Source organism: Hipposideros armiger, unplaced genomic scaffold, assembly GCF_001890085.2.
Source record: "Hipposideros armiger isolate ML-2016 unplaced genomic scaffold, ASM189008v1 scaffold_337, whole genome shotgun sequence".
Classification (NCBI taxonomy): domain Eukaryota; kingdom Metazoa; phylum Chordata; class Mammalia; order Chiroptera; family Hipposideridae; genus Hipposideros; species Hipposideros armiger.
The window spans coordinates 1,011,085-1,029,177 of record NW_017731687.1 but is presented as its reverse complement, the minus strand read 5'-3'; the positions used below and the strand labels follow the sequence as shown (position 1 = coordinate 1,029,177).

General features: G+C 51.0%; 1 protein-coding gene across 1 annotated transcript in view; it reads left to right on the top strand.

The window, feature by feature from the left end:
* The window catches only part of STX18 (syntaxin 18), a 115,455-nt gene that overhangs the window by 71,896 nt on the left and 25,466 nt on the right, over window positions 1-18,093 (top strand). Inside the window, exons 3-5 of the mRNA XM_019661162.1 lie at window positions 10,778-10,893; window positions 12,591-12,668; window positions 12,817-12,883. Of these exons, the coding sequence (XP_019516707.1) occupies window positions 10,778-10,893; window positions 12,591-12,668; window positions 12,817-12,883 (261 nt within the window). The remainder of the gene's footprint in view (window positions 1-10,777; window positions 10,894-12,590; window positions 12,669-12,816; window positions 12,884-18,093) is intronic.

Below are 18,093 nucleotides of genomic sequence, written 5' to 3'. Positions count from 1 at the left end.
ATATTGCTTTCGAGCTTTTTATTCTCACCTTCTTACCTAATATCTCGGGGTTGTAGCGGGGAAGATGGGTTTGGCAGCCGTGCCTGTGGAGCAGACGGGAGCTCCCGCAGCCAGGGGGGACTCCGCCATCCCCGCGTCCTGGGCCACCTGTCCCCACGGCAGCATCTTCTGTCCTCAGACGCCCACTGCTGCGTGGGTCGTACACGTGAACATGCAGGCGTGACTGAGACAGCCTCTCGCTCGATAAATATGTGTTAATCAGATGAAGGGACGCTGCAGGTCACATGAAAATGCCATTTGGCGAGATGAGCTGTTGCCTCCAGGGAGGGTTTGGTTAGGCTGCTCTCCAAAAAGAGAGAGCGCATCCTGATGACGCGCCCACGGGGGCTTCTGGAATAGACTCAGCTCTCAGCAGGCACGGAGTCAGCGTCGCAGAGCGGACCTCCTCTTCCCTGACCCACATTTGCGCCTGGTGTTGGTATGGCGGCTCTGCCACAGGACACCGCTTCCCGTGTGCCATGTCAGCTGGTGGGAAGGTGGGATTGGCCGTGCGAAATGACGGGCATCGGAGCGTCTCATCTTCACAAAAGAAACCAGGGTGTTTGCACATCAGAAGCCTTCCTCTCACAAAGTTAGAAAATATAAAAGAGATCCTCTGATCTTTTAAAAACCTTGTCCATATATGCAAAGATAAAAATATTTCATATAAACTCTTTAACAGAGAAAATCATTATACCTCAGGTGAATTTTGAATTACCCCTGCCACTTTGTCTACTTAAACAGCATAGGCACCTTGATACTTTTCAGTGTATTTCATTTGTATAATTTCGGAATGTACTAAAATTATTATTCTGTTGCGTAGTGCCAAAAATTATTATTTTAACGCATAGGACCAAGAGGACCTTAAGTTTAAGCTCTTAGTTCAAATAGTTGGTGAACACTAGGTGGCAGTGTAGATTCTGCTTCTCACAGTGTGTTTGTCTATCAAATACTGATTTTATAGTCCATAAAAATGGAGGCTGCGGTCATTTTGGGAACCTTAACAGCACAGGTACAAACCCTCGGTTTGCAGCTCCTTTGTTTGGTACCTGGCAGCTTGGGTCACAGGTGTGGTCACAGAGCTTTCATGAGCTCCATTGTTAACTTCCCTTTGCCTTGAAAAGCCATCCAGCAGGTGAAGGCTTTAATGTTGGTTTCCTTCAAGCCACCCTCCCCCGCATTCGCTGTGTGAGCCTAAAAACATCATTTAATCTGTAAAGCCCAGTGTCTTCCCCTAGACCAGGCCTCAGCAAATTACAGTCTGCAGGCCAAGTCCAGCCCGCCGCCTGTGTTTGTACAGCCTGAGAGCTAAGGATAGTTTTTACATTTTTAAATGGCTGGGAAAATAATATTTGACCACATATGAAAATCATATGAAATTCAGATTTCAGTGATTGTTAATAAAGTTTATTGGAACACCGCCACGCCCATTCGCTGACCTCTATCTATGGCTCCTTTGCTGCTGCTGCAGCAGAGCTGAGCGGCTGTGACAGACCACGTGGCCTGCAGAGTCTAATGTATGTACTACCTGGCCCTTTCCTGAAAACATTTGTGGAGTCCTGCTGTAAATAATGGGGGTGTTGGGAGATTCAAACAAGACAGTATAATTGAAATGCAGTGCAAAAAGAAAAAAAGCAATGGATTTATAAAAAGATTATCATATTAGGGTGTTATAAGTTTGTCGTATAACTTGGTCACTGTAATTTTTGTAACTTTGCAATAGTTTTAAACTTTTGGTTATAACACTGTTACTAAAACAGTTCTCCTGGAACAGCTGTTCCCACCCCTGTGTGCCTGTGTTCCCAGGCCACCAGGGCACAGACTCACTCCGAGTCCCTTTCTCTGCCGTCCCTCAGTCTAGCGGGCCTTCCCCTTTCCCAGCACGGATGACTGCAAATGCGGGGACTGAGGATTGAGATCCTGGGGAGCCAGTCCAGCTCTGACACTTACAGGCTTTGGGACTTGAGCATCAGGAAGAACTGGAGAGCTCCTGAGGCTTTTGTGGTCCTGACCAGCCCATCGGCCCTGTGTGGAAACTCAGCCTTTTACTCACTGTCCTGGTCACAGCCAGTCATCTCCAGCACGTGCACTCTGAGCTCCATTCCTAGCCCTGTTTGGTCCCTCCGAAAGAGCACGGGCTTGGGGTCGGTCACACCTAAGATGCAGCCTTAGCTCTGCCAAGTGTTAATCGTGTGAGTGCGCGAGGCTCACTTCACATGGTGCTTGTTTTCTTCTTCATAAAACGTGAACAATATTCCCATGAGCTGCGTGTGAGAGTTCCTGGCACACACGGTCCCTTAGGGAGTGATAATTGAATCGGAACCCCATCTGACCTATGATGCAGTTGGGGGTGGTCATTTAAAACAGGAAGAACCTCTATTTCCTGCCAGAGAGAGGTGGGATGCGGGCGTCAGGTCCCCATGACAGAAGTGGACGTGTCATCAGTTTTGTCACTAGGAAAGCCTGGGGTAGCAGGCAGAGCTTAGGTCTGCGCGTGGTGGTGGCCGTGATGAGGGCTCCTGAATGAAACACACTCAGCTGCAGGTGCCACTAGACAGTCACAGTTCCTGGAGCACAGACAGCAGGGACAGGCCCCCCGATGGCATACGGGAGCGGAAGAGAGCAGCACCCCTGCTGTCTGTGACAGGAGCTGTGGCGAGGCGTGTGTGCGTGCGTGCCTGTGCCTGCTCAGGCCCGGATGCCCCTGCCTGTCGAAGAGAAGCCCCGCCCCTGCCTGGGAGCAGCAGGCCGGAGGAGGCGGGGCGTCATCCTGGGGGCGTTGGCTCTGACTCCCGAGGAAACATGAGGGCTGGGGATAAACATTGCCCTCCACGCCCCGTGTTCTCTCCAGGTGGAGAGAGGCGGCCCTTCCCTTCCCCCAGGGAGCTCTGCCTCCTTCCTGAGGCGCAGACTGTCAGTCAGAGCCCTTCATTTTTATTTTACACCTGCCTCCCAGGCATGGTGCTGGCCGTGGCGTGCTCCTCGGGGCATTTTGGATGGAGGATGGTGGTAGAATTGAAAGAACACCTTTAGAAATATTGCCTTCAGACCCATAATTAGGAAGCTGTAATTTTTTCCGTAATGTAGACCTCAGATTTCATTGACCCATTTAATTTTTTAAATAATGACATTTTACTAGAGAACAGCATGTAACCTAGGTAGCCTGTGGCTGGATCTCCTGAATGACTTTATTTAAAAGTAATTTCTCCCCTCTGGTAGATGTGCCTTTTCTGCAGTATCCTGGCAACAAAACAATACCAGTTGGGGAAAAACTTCCTTGGTTTCTATTGTTGTTACTAATAGAATAACCATACTGTTAATTTCCAGTTTAAAAGGTTAACTTATAATGAGTCCTAAGGGAAGATCACCTTTTAATTGAGTAATCAGTTTTATCAAATTAACCTTTAGGCCTTTTCCATGTCACTGATATGAGGCTCCATTAAATCCAAACGTGGCGGAGGAAGGTGGTCATCTAATGCTCCTGGAGTTCGTCATCTGTAGGTCTGTTGTGACCACGGGGTGCGTGTTCCCACAGACGCGAGTACCTGTCTGAGGTGTGTGCCCTCGCCCCCTTGTCCTCCGCGTTCTGCTGGGGACCAGCGCGCACCCGGCCCTCTGCGCCCCACTCGCGCTCCTCAGCCCCACTTCCCGCCGCCGGGCCTCCTGCCTCAGCGGGGTGCCTTCGTTAGGGTTACCGTGTTAGCAGATAAACTAGTGAGGGAACAAGATGCCGGGAGTGTGCGCATAGGGAGGTACTTGTCTCACCCCTCACGGTTCTCCGAGGGGGACCGTCCATCCCCCAGGAGCCTGTGGCCTTCTTCTCTCCTTCATCTGTCTCAGAAAACGTGGAGGAGGGCGGGGGGCGGGGCAGGGCCACAGGTGGGGGGAGAGGAGAGCAGCCAGCGGCTCGGAGGCCCCCGCGCGGCTCCTCCCTCTTCTCCTTGGGCGGGGCCTGCTGTCAGGACCGCGCATCCCCGGCCCATCCGTGCCTTCGGTGTTCCAGTGAAGGCTCTGGAAGGGGGGAGCCCGCGCATCTTGGGGCGGGGTAGACTCAGTTCTGGGGGGACCCGTCACGGAGCACAGTGGCTGTATGTCGAGCCCCTTCTCCAGGTCAGCCTCATGCTTGGAAAGTATTTGGTTATTGATTTGTTGATGTATCAGCCTACTCTGTGCTGGGCAGTGTTCTTGATGATGGGGGTGCAGTGGTGAACAGACAGACAGAAGTCTTCGCCTTTGTGGAGATTGTGTTTTGCAGAAGACAGACGAGAAGCAAGAGAAACAAGTCAAATACGTAGCGTGTTAGAGAGGGGAAGTGCTTTTGGCGGGGGGAGGAGGAAAAGGGAATACAACATGTCAGGGAGGGTACAGTTTTATAAAGGTGAGTTAGGGAAGGCCTCATTTAGGTGTTGAGTAAATATCTAACAGCCATAAGGGATCAGTTTATATAGATATCTACGGAAAGAACATTCCAGAAAGAAGAGACAGCAGCACGTGTAAAGGTCCTGATGTAGGAGTGTGTCCAGATGTTCAAGGAACAGCAAGGAGGCTCGTGGGAATGTAGCAGGAGCGACAGGGGAAACTTGAAGGTGAACTCAGGAGCCCATCCTGTGAGGGCCTTGACTTTCCCTCAGGTGGGGAGCCCTGGAAGGTCTTACATGGATGACTGATGGGACCTGACTTGCTCTGCGACAGGATCAGTAAGGCTAGTGTGTCAAACAGACTGAAGAGGGACAAGCAGAAGCAGCAGAACCAGGCGGCTGCCCTTACAGGCCAGGCGAGGGGCATCAGCGGCGTGGAGCGGAGAGGTGGCAGTGGATGCGACGACCAGAGAGGGCGCGCCAGCCAGACGTGCCGATGGGTTAGATGTGAACTGGGAGAGAGCGGGGAGTCCGGAGCGACCCCAGGCCGGGGCCCGAGCAGCTAGAAGGAACGGCCCTGCCGTCAGCGCCGGCGGCGAGGGCTGTGGCGGAGGGAGAGGGGCGCAGGCAGAGCTTGGTGCGGGGTGTATTTGATACACAAACTAAACATCTGACTGGAGATGTGGAACAGGCAGTTAGATACTTGCGTCTCAATTTCAAGGAGCGGTCCAGGCTAAAAATACAAATGTTGGCCTTGTCAGCCTATAGCTGGAACTTAAGGCCACGAGACGAGACGAACTCTCCAAGGGAGCAGCGTAGACAGCGAAGAGATTCAGTTCATGGACTAAGCCATGGCCTGCCGGTCGTTAAATGGTCGGGGAGCTAAGTAAGAGGTGTCCACAGAAGTGGCTCAGAACCAGTGGCCAGCAAGGTGAGAGGAAAACTTGAGTGTGGTGTCCTAGAGACCGGAGGAGGCCACCAGCCCCATCCCATCTGTGAAGGTCACTGGGTGGGGCTCCGTGGTGACCTTGGGGAGTAAGGACAGCAGCCATGAGGGTAAAAGTCCGTTTGGATTGGGTCCGAGAGCAGGGGGCCAGGAAAATGGAAACCTGGGGCGTCTTGGAGAAGTTTTACTCAAAATAGGGGAGAAGCCGGGCAGCAGCTGGTCGGGGACACGGAGTTGAGAGGTTTTGTTTTGTTTTTTAAGTTGGGAGAAATATCGCCATGTTTGTGTGTTGCCAGCAAAGATCCAGTAGACAGGAAAAAACCCCGATACTCTTAGCAGCAAACACACACCGTGCTCACTGTGTGTCAGACACCGGCTAAGCATTACGTGCGCCTAGCCACTCACGTAAGGCTGGTGGTGCAGAAGAGAGGATGGGGACGTGCTGGGGCCACCCTCAGGCCCGGGGGAGGGGCATGCCTGGGGGAGAGGCATGCCTGGGGGGAGGGGCATGCCCTGGAGATGGCACTTCATCCACTGTGGCCGGGGGAAGAGGGCGGGCGACGAGGTGGGAGCTTGTGGGGTTCTCAGGAAACAGGAAGCAACGTTTCCTCCACGCTAAGGAGTGGGGAGGAAGGTGTTGGGGTTTGAGGAACGTGGAGAAGATATGAAACGGTCAGCTAGCAGAGAGGGAAGCAAATGCCAGGTCCCACTTGAGATTAGTAATCACGATGAAGCCCGTGGTCAGAGCTGTCTGTAATAGCCAGCTGTGAACTCCTGGTTTTCTGTATGCCGCCGTCTCCGCTCTGACTGTAACTCCAGGTGGGTCTTCCTCACTGCTTCCCTCTCCACCATTCTTCCAGGGGCAGGCTTGTCCTGTGCCCCTCAGGGGTTAGGATAAAAAGGGTCAGATCCACTAAACAAGACCCAAGCAGCCAAATGTTTTCTCAGTGCCCATCACAGGACAGCAGCCTGCTGTTACAATTTGTGGACGGCACCAGATTTTTACTCTGTTTATCATGCCATGGGAAACGTTAGTAGCCCCAGCCCTGCATCAGCTCTGTGGCCATTGTCACATATGTCACAGTGACTTTTCCCCTCTCAATAGATTACAGAACCTCAGAGAGTGACCCTTTTTTTACTTACAATCTCCTGTAATTTCTCCAGATTTTATCACAAAATGGTTAGAAGACCATTTGCCCTGGTTTCTTTTTGGAAAACAAAGTGTTAGTCACAGAACATTTGGTCTCAAGAGCATTATGTCTCACCTTTCAAATTGCATTATAAGGACAAATGTTAATAGTGGATTTTTTTCTTTCCTATTTCCCGTTCTTCTCTTCCTTCTGTGTTCTTTGTTTTTCTCAATGCCTTGCTCATGCTGGCCCCAGATCTCAGGGTCTGATGAGGCCCTGCTCCAGCATCTGTTCTCCTGAGATGTCACATCTGAGAAGCAGCCCCGCCTTCCAGCGTCCTGCCCCCACTCTCGCTCGACCGTTGCCCCTTTCTTAAGTTTCAGTTGAACAGACATTTATTAGCACCTGTTACGCGGTACTAGAGGTACAAAGACAACTAAGGCGGACTCCCTGCCTGATTCTCCCCTTTCCACCCCACCTGGTATGCCACATGTATCTCCGTGCTGTTGGCTGCACTGGAAGCCCACGGAGAACTTGGCCCTCCTGCCTGCCCTGTGCTCCAGCCACAGTGAGCCGCGGACTTCTCCAGACAGGCTCCCTCTCCCGACTCCTTCTGTCACCTCCTCAGCGTCTCCTCTTGTCTCCCCATGGCTACATCAGCTAGTGAGAAGTGAGCACCACCCCTTCTGAACTCTCTTGCCCTTTATGACATGAGAGGTGCCTGGGTGTCGGTGAAGAGCGTGGACTCCAGAGCCAGGATGCCTTGTTCCAATCCCAACTCTGCTAATTACTAGCTGTGTGACCTTCACAAGTTACTGAACCGCTCTGACCTCGGTTGCTTCATGTGTAAAATAGAAATTATAATAGGACCTACCCCATAGAATTTTGAGTATTAAGTGGGTAAATTACATGTGAAGCACTTAGAACAATGAGTAGCGTTGATGCATGGAAAGTGTTACCTAACTTTAGCCTTCGTTTTAGGACATGAGCATATAAGCATTGTATACATAAACCTGTGGGGATTACCTATTATAATACAGCTTACTGAGATCAGGGTCTATATTTTGTTTATGTCCATAGCCCAGACACTCACAGTTTAATTTCATAATGTATATTGGGCATATTGCCCATAGTACATGCCCAGTATATATTATGAAGTTAATCTGTAATATGTATGGTAAAAATAAGATTGTGGTCTTTATCTTTTGTCCATACCTTTTCAGTAACCTTTGAACAGAGTGTAAAATAATTTTGTTATTCTTTCTTCTCTATCCTCAGGAAGTATCTAGTTGCCTATTAAATCAATAGGCAGAATGTCAGTGGTATTTTGTGATTTTGAAACTTCTTAATATTCTAATCAGTGAAATAATGAATAAATAGATATATATTCCTTTAAATTTCTGAACCAGTAAATAAACTTTAGCTATCCAGTTTTTTCCTCCTTTCTCCCTGAAGGAAATTGACTGGTCCAAACCTGTACCCTACACAGTCTCTCATCTAATTGAATCTAATGCTGAGATATATTGAGATCTGTAATAAAATTATTCCTCTTACATCATAAAGGAAATAAAGCTTGATAAATGTATATGTGTGTGTCCTATGAGAATATATTTTTGGTATTATTTGCCAGACAGTTAAGCTTTTCAAAATTGTAGTAATTTTGTTATTATGGTACTTAATTTGGAGATACGTCACCAGCAAGCATTCCTTACTTTCGATGATGATGTTTTTAATGCCTATTATATCTCTAGTGCTGTTCTTTAAATATCAGAGAAAAACAAGAGGCCGAGCCCGTCCTCAGGCTGCCCGCGTCCTCGCCTGTCGCATCCTGAGCTTGGCGGGCTGCCTCTGGCACCGCACTCCCACCTCCCTCCCGCACCTGTGTCATCTTCTGTGCTCTGGGTCCCGGGCTTTGGGTTTCCGCAGCCCCGTCAGTCCACGTTACCTATGCAGTGTCTCGGTGGGTTACGGCCCCCTCCCACTGACGTGGCTCTCCCTGGACTCTGCACTGGCCACGACTGTGGTCAGGCCACCTGGCGTCTGGCTTCCTCTGTCCCCAGGCCAGCCACCCCCGAGGAACCCATGCAACAGGCATCCTCTGCTTAAAACTCCCCGGTGGCTAACTTAGCGGCCCCCACCTCTGGACCACAAGGACTCCGTTTCAGCTGATAGTGGGATATTTGTCTTTTACACAATTGTTGTATTTGAGGAAACCTGTTGATACTGGAGAAACAGTTGTTCAGATTCAGTGACAGTTTTAAATAACTGTGTACTTATTCATCACCATACCATTTACATTCCTTTGGAAAATAGTGGAGATGTGTCCTGGATATTCTACATCGAGTGCGTCTATGATACACACATGCACATGTGCTGTGCTGGCCCTTGACGTAATTCAGGGGCCCCAGAGGCCCATAGCTAGGGTGCCCGGGGTGCCGGGGCACCCAGCTCACTCCTGTTCTCCGTCTCCTCAGACGTGCTCTGGTGGAGACCCACGGTATGTGGTCATTCCAGCGGCGCCCTGCAGGGTGGGGACTAGTAGCGGGCCTTCTCCGGCCTTCCTCCAGGTGGCGCGTCTCCCTCCCTGCCTGCCTCGCACCTACCTCCCCTGCAGGAACTGACCACCCCCCCAGGTCTCACCGTCCACCTCTAGACCAACACCATCCAGCACAGTTCTTTGTGCTCCCTGTTTCTGGGTCAGTCTCCCCTGTTGTATGGTCCCCTCTGGGGGGTCAGAAGTGAGCTTAATTCAACTATGAACCCCCAGCCTATGCTGCAGTGCTTGACATTTGTGTGTGTGTGTGTGTGTGTGTGTGTGTGTGTGTGTGTGTGTGTGTGTGTGTGTGTGTGTGTGTGTGTGTGTGTGTGTGTGTTTGTGGCGCGGGAGGGGGGTGGTAGGGTGGGAGGAGGGTGTAAATGAGTGCATAACGGATTAAATAAGTAAATAAAGTACACGTAACATGCTGAGAACAGTGCTGGGCATGTACTAAGTGTTCCGCTGATGCTAGCTAGCACATGCACCACATGCATTTTAGGTGTTGGAGAAGCAGAAATGAACAAGACGAAGTCCCTGCTTTCAGGAAGCTTACATTCTCTTGGGAGGAGATAGACATCAATATTTATTTCAGGGAGTAATACGAGCTGTGAAGAAAAGTAAAGCGGCTAAAGGATAGAGAGCAGTGTGGTTGGGGAGGCCCAGCCCCTGTGCCAGAATGCAGAGTGTAGGAGGGCAGCTTTGGAGCTAAGACACAAGAGCTTACTAACCGCACAGGACTGAAAATCGGGGCCGGCGAGGGCTGGGGGTGAGCGCACAGGGTCGCCAGGGAGGCCGCTCTCATCCGGCTGTCTGAGCAGAAACCTGAAGGAAGAGAAAAGCCGGACATCTGCCAGGAGAGCATTGCAGGCCGGCGTGGGGGGAGACAGCCAGGAGGTCAGTGTGGCCGGAGGGAGGTGGATGAGCGGGTGTGGCAGGAAGTGAGGCCACGGGCAGGGGTGGGGGGGGTTCTGGACTTTATTTTCTTTTCAGTGAGAGTGGGGGCCTGGCGGGTGGAAACGGAATGATTTGAGTCTGTACATTATCTGAGTTCCCTGTAACTTGATATTTGGTGATTCTGGATTTCAGCTGTAATGTCCAGAGTGTTTAATTAGGCAGACAGCATCGCTGTTAATAGTAAAGCCGCCACACCCGCCCAGACGGTACGCGATGAGCACGGTGATAGAACTATCATATTTTGAACTTCAGGATGCTGCGTTACTAAAAGTGAGCACCCTTACTAGGTCAGCAACTTTAGGGTTTTTTAACTCAACTTCGGGAAATGAAGCATGTTTCTAAAAGCTCTTTTATTGTGAGTTCTGAAGACTGCTTGTCAACAGGGAGAAAATGGCAGCTTCTCACATACCTCTCAAGGGCCTCAAACGGTGCCCCGAAGCCCCTCCACGCAGCACCCCCATGTTCTCCTGGTGGAAGTCTGCTTCTGTGTCGTGCTGTGTGAGAGCCCGCGGTGGTTGCCCTGGTGTCAAAGCCGCGGCCCGCATTCTCAGCGCGGCCTGTGTGTGCGGCCGACACCGCTCCACGCCCACACCTCCCCCTCGCGGGACGGGCTGCCCAGTGTCTGCAGGAAGCCTTTTCTCCCCACAGCCTTCCTGACTGTGGCTCCCAGTCTCAGCTTAAATGTCACTTCACAGGGTAGCTTTTTCTTCCCTTCACACCCCATTCACACTACACTGTGTGTCATTTGCCGCTGCCCTTTAATTTTGTGCCTTTCTCTCTGCCTCCTCCCCCCACCCCCACCCCGGTCCTGCAGCCATATCATGTCTGAGTACGGGAGGATGACAGACACGGAACGCGACCAGATAGACCAGGATGCTCAGACGTTCATGAGGACCTGCTCAGAAGCGATTCAGCAGCTAAGGACCCAAGGTGAGGTGACCTGAGAGAAGCAGACGACAGCCAGGAGCTTTGAGTGTGTCAGACTCTTCAGGCACACAAGTTCAAGTCCCCTCTGTTCTTATTTAGATTCTGCTTTGAAAACTTGAAAACCCTTCTCTTCCTGATCAGTGCTTTAGCCTAAGCTTAAAAGCAGTAAAGGGGCCATGAATCAAGTTAAACAGTGGTAGCAAGGAGGCGGAAAGGACCTCTAAGCAGGACTAAACACTTACTGAAGGACCAGGGTCAGAGAACACAAACTGCGTGTAAGTGTGTGTGTGTGTGTGTGTGTGTGTGTGCGCCTGTGTGTTCCACGTGGTGTTTGATGACATGTAGAGAAGGAGGATGAAAGGGTAATCTAAGCTCTCTACCTGTGTATTCAAGTAAGCGTCAGTATCAGACTCGCAGGGCTGCTTGGGCGCCCACCCCAGATCTGCCATATGGCCTTGGGCAAGCCACTCAATTGCCCTGGGCCTCCGTTTCTTCATCTGTAAAATGGGGACAATTAAACAGGGTATGTCTCTCAGGGTTGTTATGAAAATTAAATTAAGCTCTTGTAGCTCTGCTTAGAAGCGTAGCTGGCACCAGTGTGTTTATTTCATCTCACTTTCATTGATGTTTAATTCTAATTAAGGCCCTGAGATGGCTTCCCACGTCACGGAGCTTCCTTGATTCTTTTTTAATTTGCTTAGGCAGCTACAGAGTACATTAAACAGCGTAGCATTCTAAGCGGCCAGCCACTGCGGTGCTGTGCTCCTGACACAGACTTTATTTGGGAAGCTTCCGTCGGCACGTGGATACCTCATGGGGAGTCTGATGAGTGCACAGTTTCATGCATCCGCGGAGCCCCGTGCATGACTCCTCAGTGAAGCAGCCCGACGGTGAAAACACGAATCACGGCCCCGGCCCTGAAGGGCCTGTGCATTTGTTGAGACAGCCTGGAAAATACACGCGAACATTAGCAAAGCCGGCGGTTAAGTGCCAAGCCCTGTGCCCGTGGGCTGCTTGTTAGCTCTGAACCTCAGTTTCCTCATGTGTAAAATGAGCATAATCATAATTGCCTTAGGAGTGTTCGGATTATTAGCAATAACATATGTAACGTACTAGCAGGTGCCTGCACATAGTAGGCACTCAACCTCTCAATCAATGGCAGCTGTCTACCAGAGTAAATGGCCCAGACTTTTAGAAGATGTGATAGTTTGCAGAAGAAAGGCATCCTTGTAGCTAGGAGTCAAGGAAGGTTCCCTAGCGAATGAAGGCTCGCCTCGGTGTCCAAGGGCCCTGAAATTTGGGTGGCTGAGGGAACAGGAGGGAGCGTTCCCCTGGCTCAGGCACAGGGCGTGTGTGGCTTGGGTGATTTACACGTTACGCGAAGGTCAGCTTGAGCACTGGATGCTGTTACTGCAGACGGGTCAGCGCCCCAGAAGCGGGCCGCTCTGCGAACGCTCGCTCTGTGCTGTCAGTCACGCTGTAAACTGTGTGACGGAAGCCTGTCTGCAGCCTGAATCTCTCAGGCTTGGGGAGCCTGATATATCATAGTCTTTAAAAATAGAGCGTCACGTGCCACAAGCCTGGTTTTAGGGCCGCATGTCACAAAGCACTTTCAGTAAAGCACGTGCCGTGAGGAAGCCGACGGCCTGTCCCTGAGCGTGAGTGACGCAGAGGCCTGACCGTTGTCCTTTCCTTTGCAGCACGCAAGGACGCACAGTCCCAGCAAGTGAAGGAGCACAGAGCCGCCGTTCTGGACTTCATCGAAGATTACCTAAAAAGTATTGCATGTCAGCCTAGAGGTTGGATGCGGCACTTCCCAGTGTGGCAGTGCCTGCTGAAGACCGCAGTGTCTCGTTATGTTGAGTGATGCCTTTGCCTGAGAAGCGGTTTTAAGTGGTCTGTGTTCTGGTGTTTTCCCTGCAACAGGAGTGTGCAAGCTTTACTCAGAGCAGAGAGCCATCCGAGTTAAACGCGTGGTGGATAAGAAAAGATTGTAAGTACTGCCTCTGGTGGGCTTCCTTAATTAATATTAGTAATATAATAATAATAGTAGTAATAACAACAACAACAGCAACAGTAGTAATGATGAGTAGCTCTGAGGTTTTGCAGTGTACCGTGCTGGAATTTCTTCACGAAATGCTGAAATAGTGTTTAAACAGCCTCACCGTGTGCTTGCAACTTGATTAGGTCACAGCAGCCCCGTAAAGCAAGTCTGGCGTCACACTCATCTTACAGGTGGGAGGCGGTGGCTCAGGACGCTAGGTGGCTCGCCCAAGTCCTAGTTCCAGGCGGAAGCGCGGCTGAGGTCCGAGGCCAGGCTCTCGGTCCGCAGTTCAGGCCCTCACCCGTTTCGTCGCCTCCACCCTATGAGGCTGGCACAGTGGTAGCCGTTGTACCTGGGTCCCTCTCTGCCCCACGCCCCTCCCTGCTATCCTCGAAAGTGTTTTCCTGAGGGAAGAGCTGGAGCATGGCCAGCGGTGCTCCCTACGAGGCCTTCCTCAGGGCACCTGCGGTGCACACCCCCCTCCTGACAGCCCTCGCCGATGCCAGGTGCTCTGAGCATGCGCCCGCCTGCAGCACCCAGCCCCTACTTACTGCAGGGACTGTTATGAGCCCCCCTGGCAGGTGAGGACTTGCCAAGGCCACACGGCCAGGATGCAGCAGAGCCAGACGTCAGTAGTTCCCCCATCTGCCCTCCGCACTGGGCTACATGCCAGCCTCGAGAGCACAGGGACTGGACCCTCCAGGCTGCTGTCCTCGCAGCCGCCCAGCCAGCCTGAGATTGGATCCTGTATGAACACGGAGTGTTGGGTCCAGGCTCCTAGTCACTTATAACTTGGGACCGATTGTGGAGTGTTCTCTTAGAAGATAACAGTGCATGCTGTCGGGGACAAATTTCCTGAATTCTTACTGTGTCAGGGTCCCCACACCACCCTCAGGTTGGGTCATTTGCTGGGAGGATTGTCAGGACTCAGCACACAGCCGTCCCATGGCTGTAACTTACCAGGTAAAAGGATGCAAAGCCCGCCGCAGAGGGGAAAGGCACCCAAGCGACAGCGGGGAGACCAGGCGCACACTTCCAGAGTCCTCTCCGGAGTCACACAGGATGGGACCTGTGCCTCCTCATGTGAACAGTCCACCAGAAGCTCTTTAGAGACTCGCTGCCCAGGCATTTTGCTGGGGGCTGGTCCCGGAAGCAGCTGTTGCCCTGCACATACCCAAACCACAGGCTCCCAGGAGGCAGGCAAGTGGTTAGCGTCAGCCACACCATTTGCACAGCAGCCCAGCCACAGTGAGCCTCTCCTGTCAGTCGGGGTGCTGGGAACCACCTCCAAGTTCCCACACACCAGCCCAGCGCTGAGCTTGCAAACGAGCCTTTCTAAGGAGGGCGGTCTCAGGCCTGCTTTGGTAACTCTTTGCTGCGCACTTGTGAAACAGATTTGAAATTGCAAATGCCCACAAATAAAGCATTTGTGGAAGATGGTAAGTAGATGAGTCGAGTTATCCACAAAACTATGACACAAGGCCTGAGAGCATAGGCAGAGAGAAGCAAGAGACGGGATCTCTGCCCTCATGTAGGGGGTTTAGAGTCAGGCGGCTTGCCATATAAACATGAAAAGTGAGCCAACTTAATGAAGACAGGTCATGATTGGTGAGACCAGTAACAAGTTCAGAGGGGAATGGTATGACTGTGTAGAATAGCCTAGTCCCTAGGAGCCCGGACTCTGTAGCCAGACAGTCCATGTTCAAGTCCCGGCTCTGCCACTTACAACTGTGTGACTTTGGGACGATTGCTTAACTTGTCTGTGCCTCAGTTTCCTCGCTATGTAAAATGGAAAAATTCACAATACCTACCTTGTTGGGTTGCTGTGAGAACAAAATGAGTTGAAACAGGTAAAACACTTGCAGTGAGCGGTTACTATATGTTAACGTGTACTATTATCTGCTATTAAACATTTACCATGCATCAGGCAGTATGTTAATTTATTTAATCCTCACAACCACTCTGTTAATAAATATTAGTATCCAGAGGAAATTGAGACTCAGAGAACTTGGGTTACTAGCCCAGCATCACACAGCTGAACTAAGATTTGAACCTCAGGGTCATCGGGGCAGATTTTTCAAACAAGGGGCTTCGTGTTGGATGTTGAAAGAACAGCCTGTGGGGAAGCGATTAGAGAGGAGAGGCAGGCAGAGCGTCAGTCCTGGAGGAGGACGGAGGCCCCTGATGATGTGTGATTCCCCGGCGAGGTGGTGTGGGCACGGGGTGTCCCCCACCAGAGGGAGAGACGCCAATCTCCGCCTCCTTATCCCAGGGGAACCGTGACACTCGAGACTTCCTAACAAGCACCCCGAGTAGAGTAAGAAGAGGCTTTTGCTGCTGCCTCCTCAGCCCCGGGTCCTTGGCAGAGGTTTTGACAAATTAAGATCAGTCAGATGGGAATTGTTCTCATTTAGACAGTGAAGCAGCCCGGCCTCCTGCCACGTGGCTGCCCTGTGCCAGTTACCTTGAGCAAAAGACCTTGAGGGAAATAAGTAAGTGACCCTTCACAATGCAGTCCACCCTTCCTGCTGGTTCCTTCCTCAGCTTGCTGCGGAACGTGTCTTCCAAAACACCTATAATTTTATCACTCCCTTCGCTTCCATGTCCTGCAAAGGCTAAACTTCACAGCACAACATGCGAGGCCCCTGACGACTGGACCACAGCCTTTGTTTTTTTGTTTGTTTGGTTTTGGTTTTTGTTTTTTAAAAATTTTATTGGTGAATTGGGGGAGGGTAACAGCGTTGGGGAACCGGGGAAGAGGAACAGACAAGTTGCTGTCCTTTTGTTCTTCAGTCTAGTTGTGGAGGACGGCGCTTCACTGGCCCATGTTGGTATTATCGTTGTGCTTTTTCCGTGAGGCAGTCGCTCGCCAGCCTTTGGACGGCCGCTCACGGGGGCTCACGCTGGCTGCCGGCCATTCACAGTAGCTTACGGCACCCCACTGCAGCCTACACTGTTGCCGGCGACTCATGGCAGCCCAGCTGCAGGTCGAGCAGTTGTTTACCATCTTAGCTGTAGAGTGCAGCGTCACTGGCCCTCATGTGGGATCTGAACCGGGGCCCTGCTGCTCAGACCTGGCGTCTCAAGCCAACTCCTAACCAGCACGCCACTCGGCCGGCCGCGCAGCCTTTGTTTTATAGCTGGCCCCTTGGAGATATGCTCTGGCCACACTCAACTTCTGTGTGTTCCAAAGAGGCGTTGTTCTTGAAGGCTCTTATGCCGTAATTCTTGCCGACCTGTCTGTCCTAAATGCCCTTCACATCCCTCTGCCTGCCCCCCATTCATCTGGCAAACTGAACTCTTGCCCAGCCTCCCGGCCCCAGTAAGGTGTGGCTGCTCTGCAAGGATCCCCGGCTCCCGTGGGCCGTGCGAGTGCATCTCTTCTCGGTGGCTTCCCTACACATCGTCACGGTCAGGGGTAACACTTAGTGCTCAGGAGCTGCTGTTAGACCAGCTCGGCCCGCTGTGTAGCCCAGGGCCCGCCTAGGCCCGGAAAGCCACTCCTTAGGGCTGTTCAATGAATGAATGACACTTTTTCTGAAGGTAATTTGACTGTAAGTCGAGTTTTTTTATTGTCAAGTTGGATTGGTTCTTTATTTTTGTTATTATCTTGGCTATTTTGGTTATTGTTTTGATTTGGTTAGTGATGGTTGTTGCTAAAAACCTTTCTAATAAAATAGATTTGAGAAACCCAAGTGCTCATGTTTGATGGCATTCTTGCTACTGTCGTGTCTGTTTTGTTCTTGGTTTCCCATCATGACTGTTTCCTTAGAAGGATAGTGCCGTTGTTAAATAAGACATCTCACCCATCCCCTGGCACCGCACCGTCTGAGCTGACAGTGGCACCTGCTGCCAGTTGCCTTAAGCTGGACGTGAGGGATGGTGGTAACTATTTTGAGGGTCTCGTCTCTGTTCTTTCTCCTGCTACAAGATTGCAAGTCTTTCAAAGGCAGGGACCCCTGTGTCTTGTATTTCTTTGATCCCAGTGCCTTGATCAGCGCCTGCCACAGGCTAGGTGCTGAATTAACAGTGCTCTAGTGAAGGAAGGAATGGGGTGTAGTCGGTCCTTCCTGGCTCCTTAGGTCGACATAGTGAGAGCTTATCAGTTGGAAAGCCTGTGGGACACCACTGGACACCGCATTGGCACAGGTGGCCTTGTCATCCCAAAGGGTGTAAAACACACCCTTTACCTTCCCGACCGCCATAAAATACTATGTGGTTATGATTTCAGTTGAAATAGCCATCAGATACCCTCCTGAGTACATTAATTCAAAACCAACTGACTAAATCAGAAACATTTCCCCTTTCCGGTGAGGCATCAGCTTGTGAGTCACCGGCTTGCTTTCTCTTGGGGCAGAGCTTTAAGGTGGCACTCCGGAAATTGGAATGAACCTGAGATTCTTTCCTACTAGTTCAGAGGATTTTTGCGGAGGCATAATAAACTGTACAGATGTCCACACTTAAAATATTAGGCCTTTCTCTCCAGGCGGCTGTTTCTCTTATCGAGTGGTGGGTCATCTGATCCTGTGTCTACCCAGGGCCAGCTATGCTTTAAAGGCTGCTGGTTTTCAGCCCATCATTCGAACATCCCACTTTCACTGTTACGGTGATGTCCTTACGAGTGGAGACTTTGGACTACTTTCTCTGTCTCGGGAGATTTGAAGAGGATAAGACACACTAGTCTGAAAGATAATGGTTTCTTCTAACATTGAGATGGTTATGAAACAACAGACAGGAAGACTAGCCGACTTGACAGCACCTGCTGAATTTGTCAGTGTAGCTTGAAGTGAATTACCAGAATCTTAGTGCTTATTACTGTCAGTTTTAAAGGATAATGTGAGAATTTCCTAAGATATTCTGAAGAAAGCCTCGTGACCCACATAAGTGCTACTCTGAAAACTGTCCCCATGGTCCAGCAAGGTCAGAAGCCCTTGGTGTAAAGAGTTCTCTGAGTCCTTACATGGCCGTCGGGCCCGACTACATCTAAGAGGGCGCCCTGCCGATGGTAGAGCCCTTCACTTCTGAGGCACCTGGAAAACACACTCTAGAAAGCACTGCCTAATCCCAGGGCCAGGTGTGCGACCTTGAGTTACTTATTACTCATGCCCACAAGTTAGCATAAAAGATTAAAGTTTTGCCATGTTCCTTTTTTTTTTTTT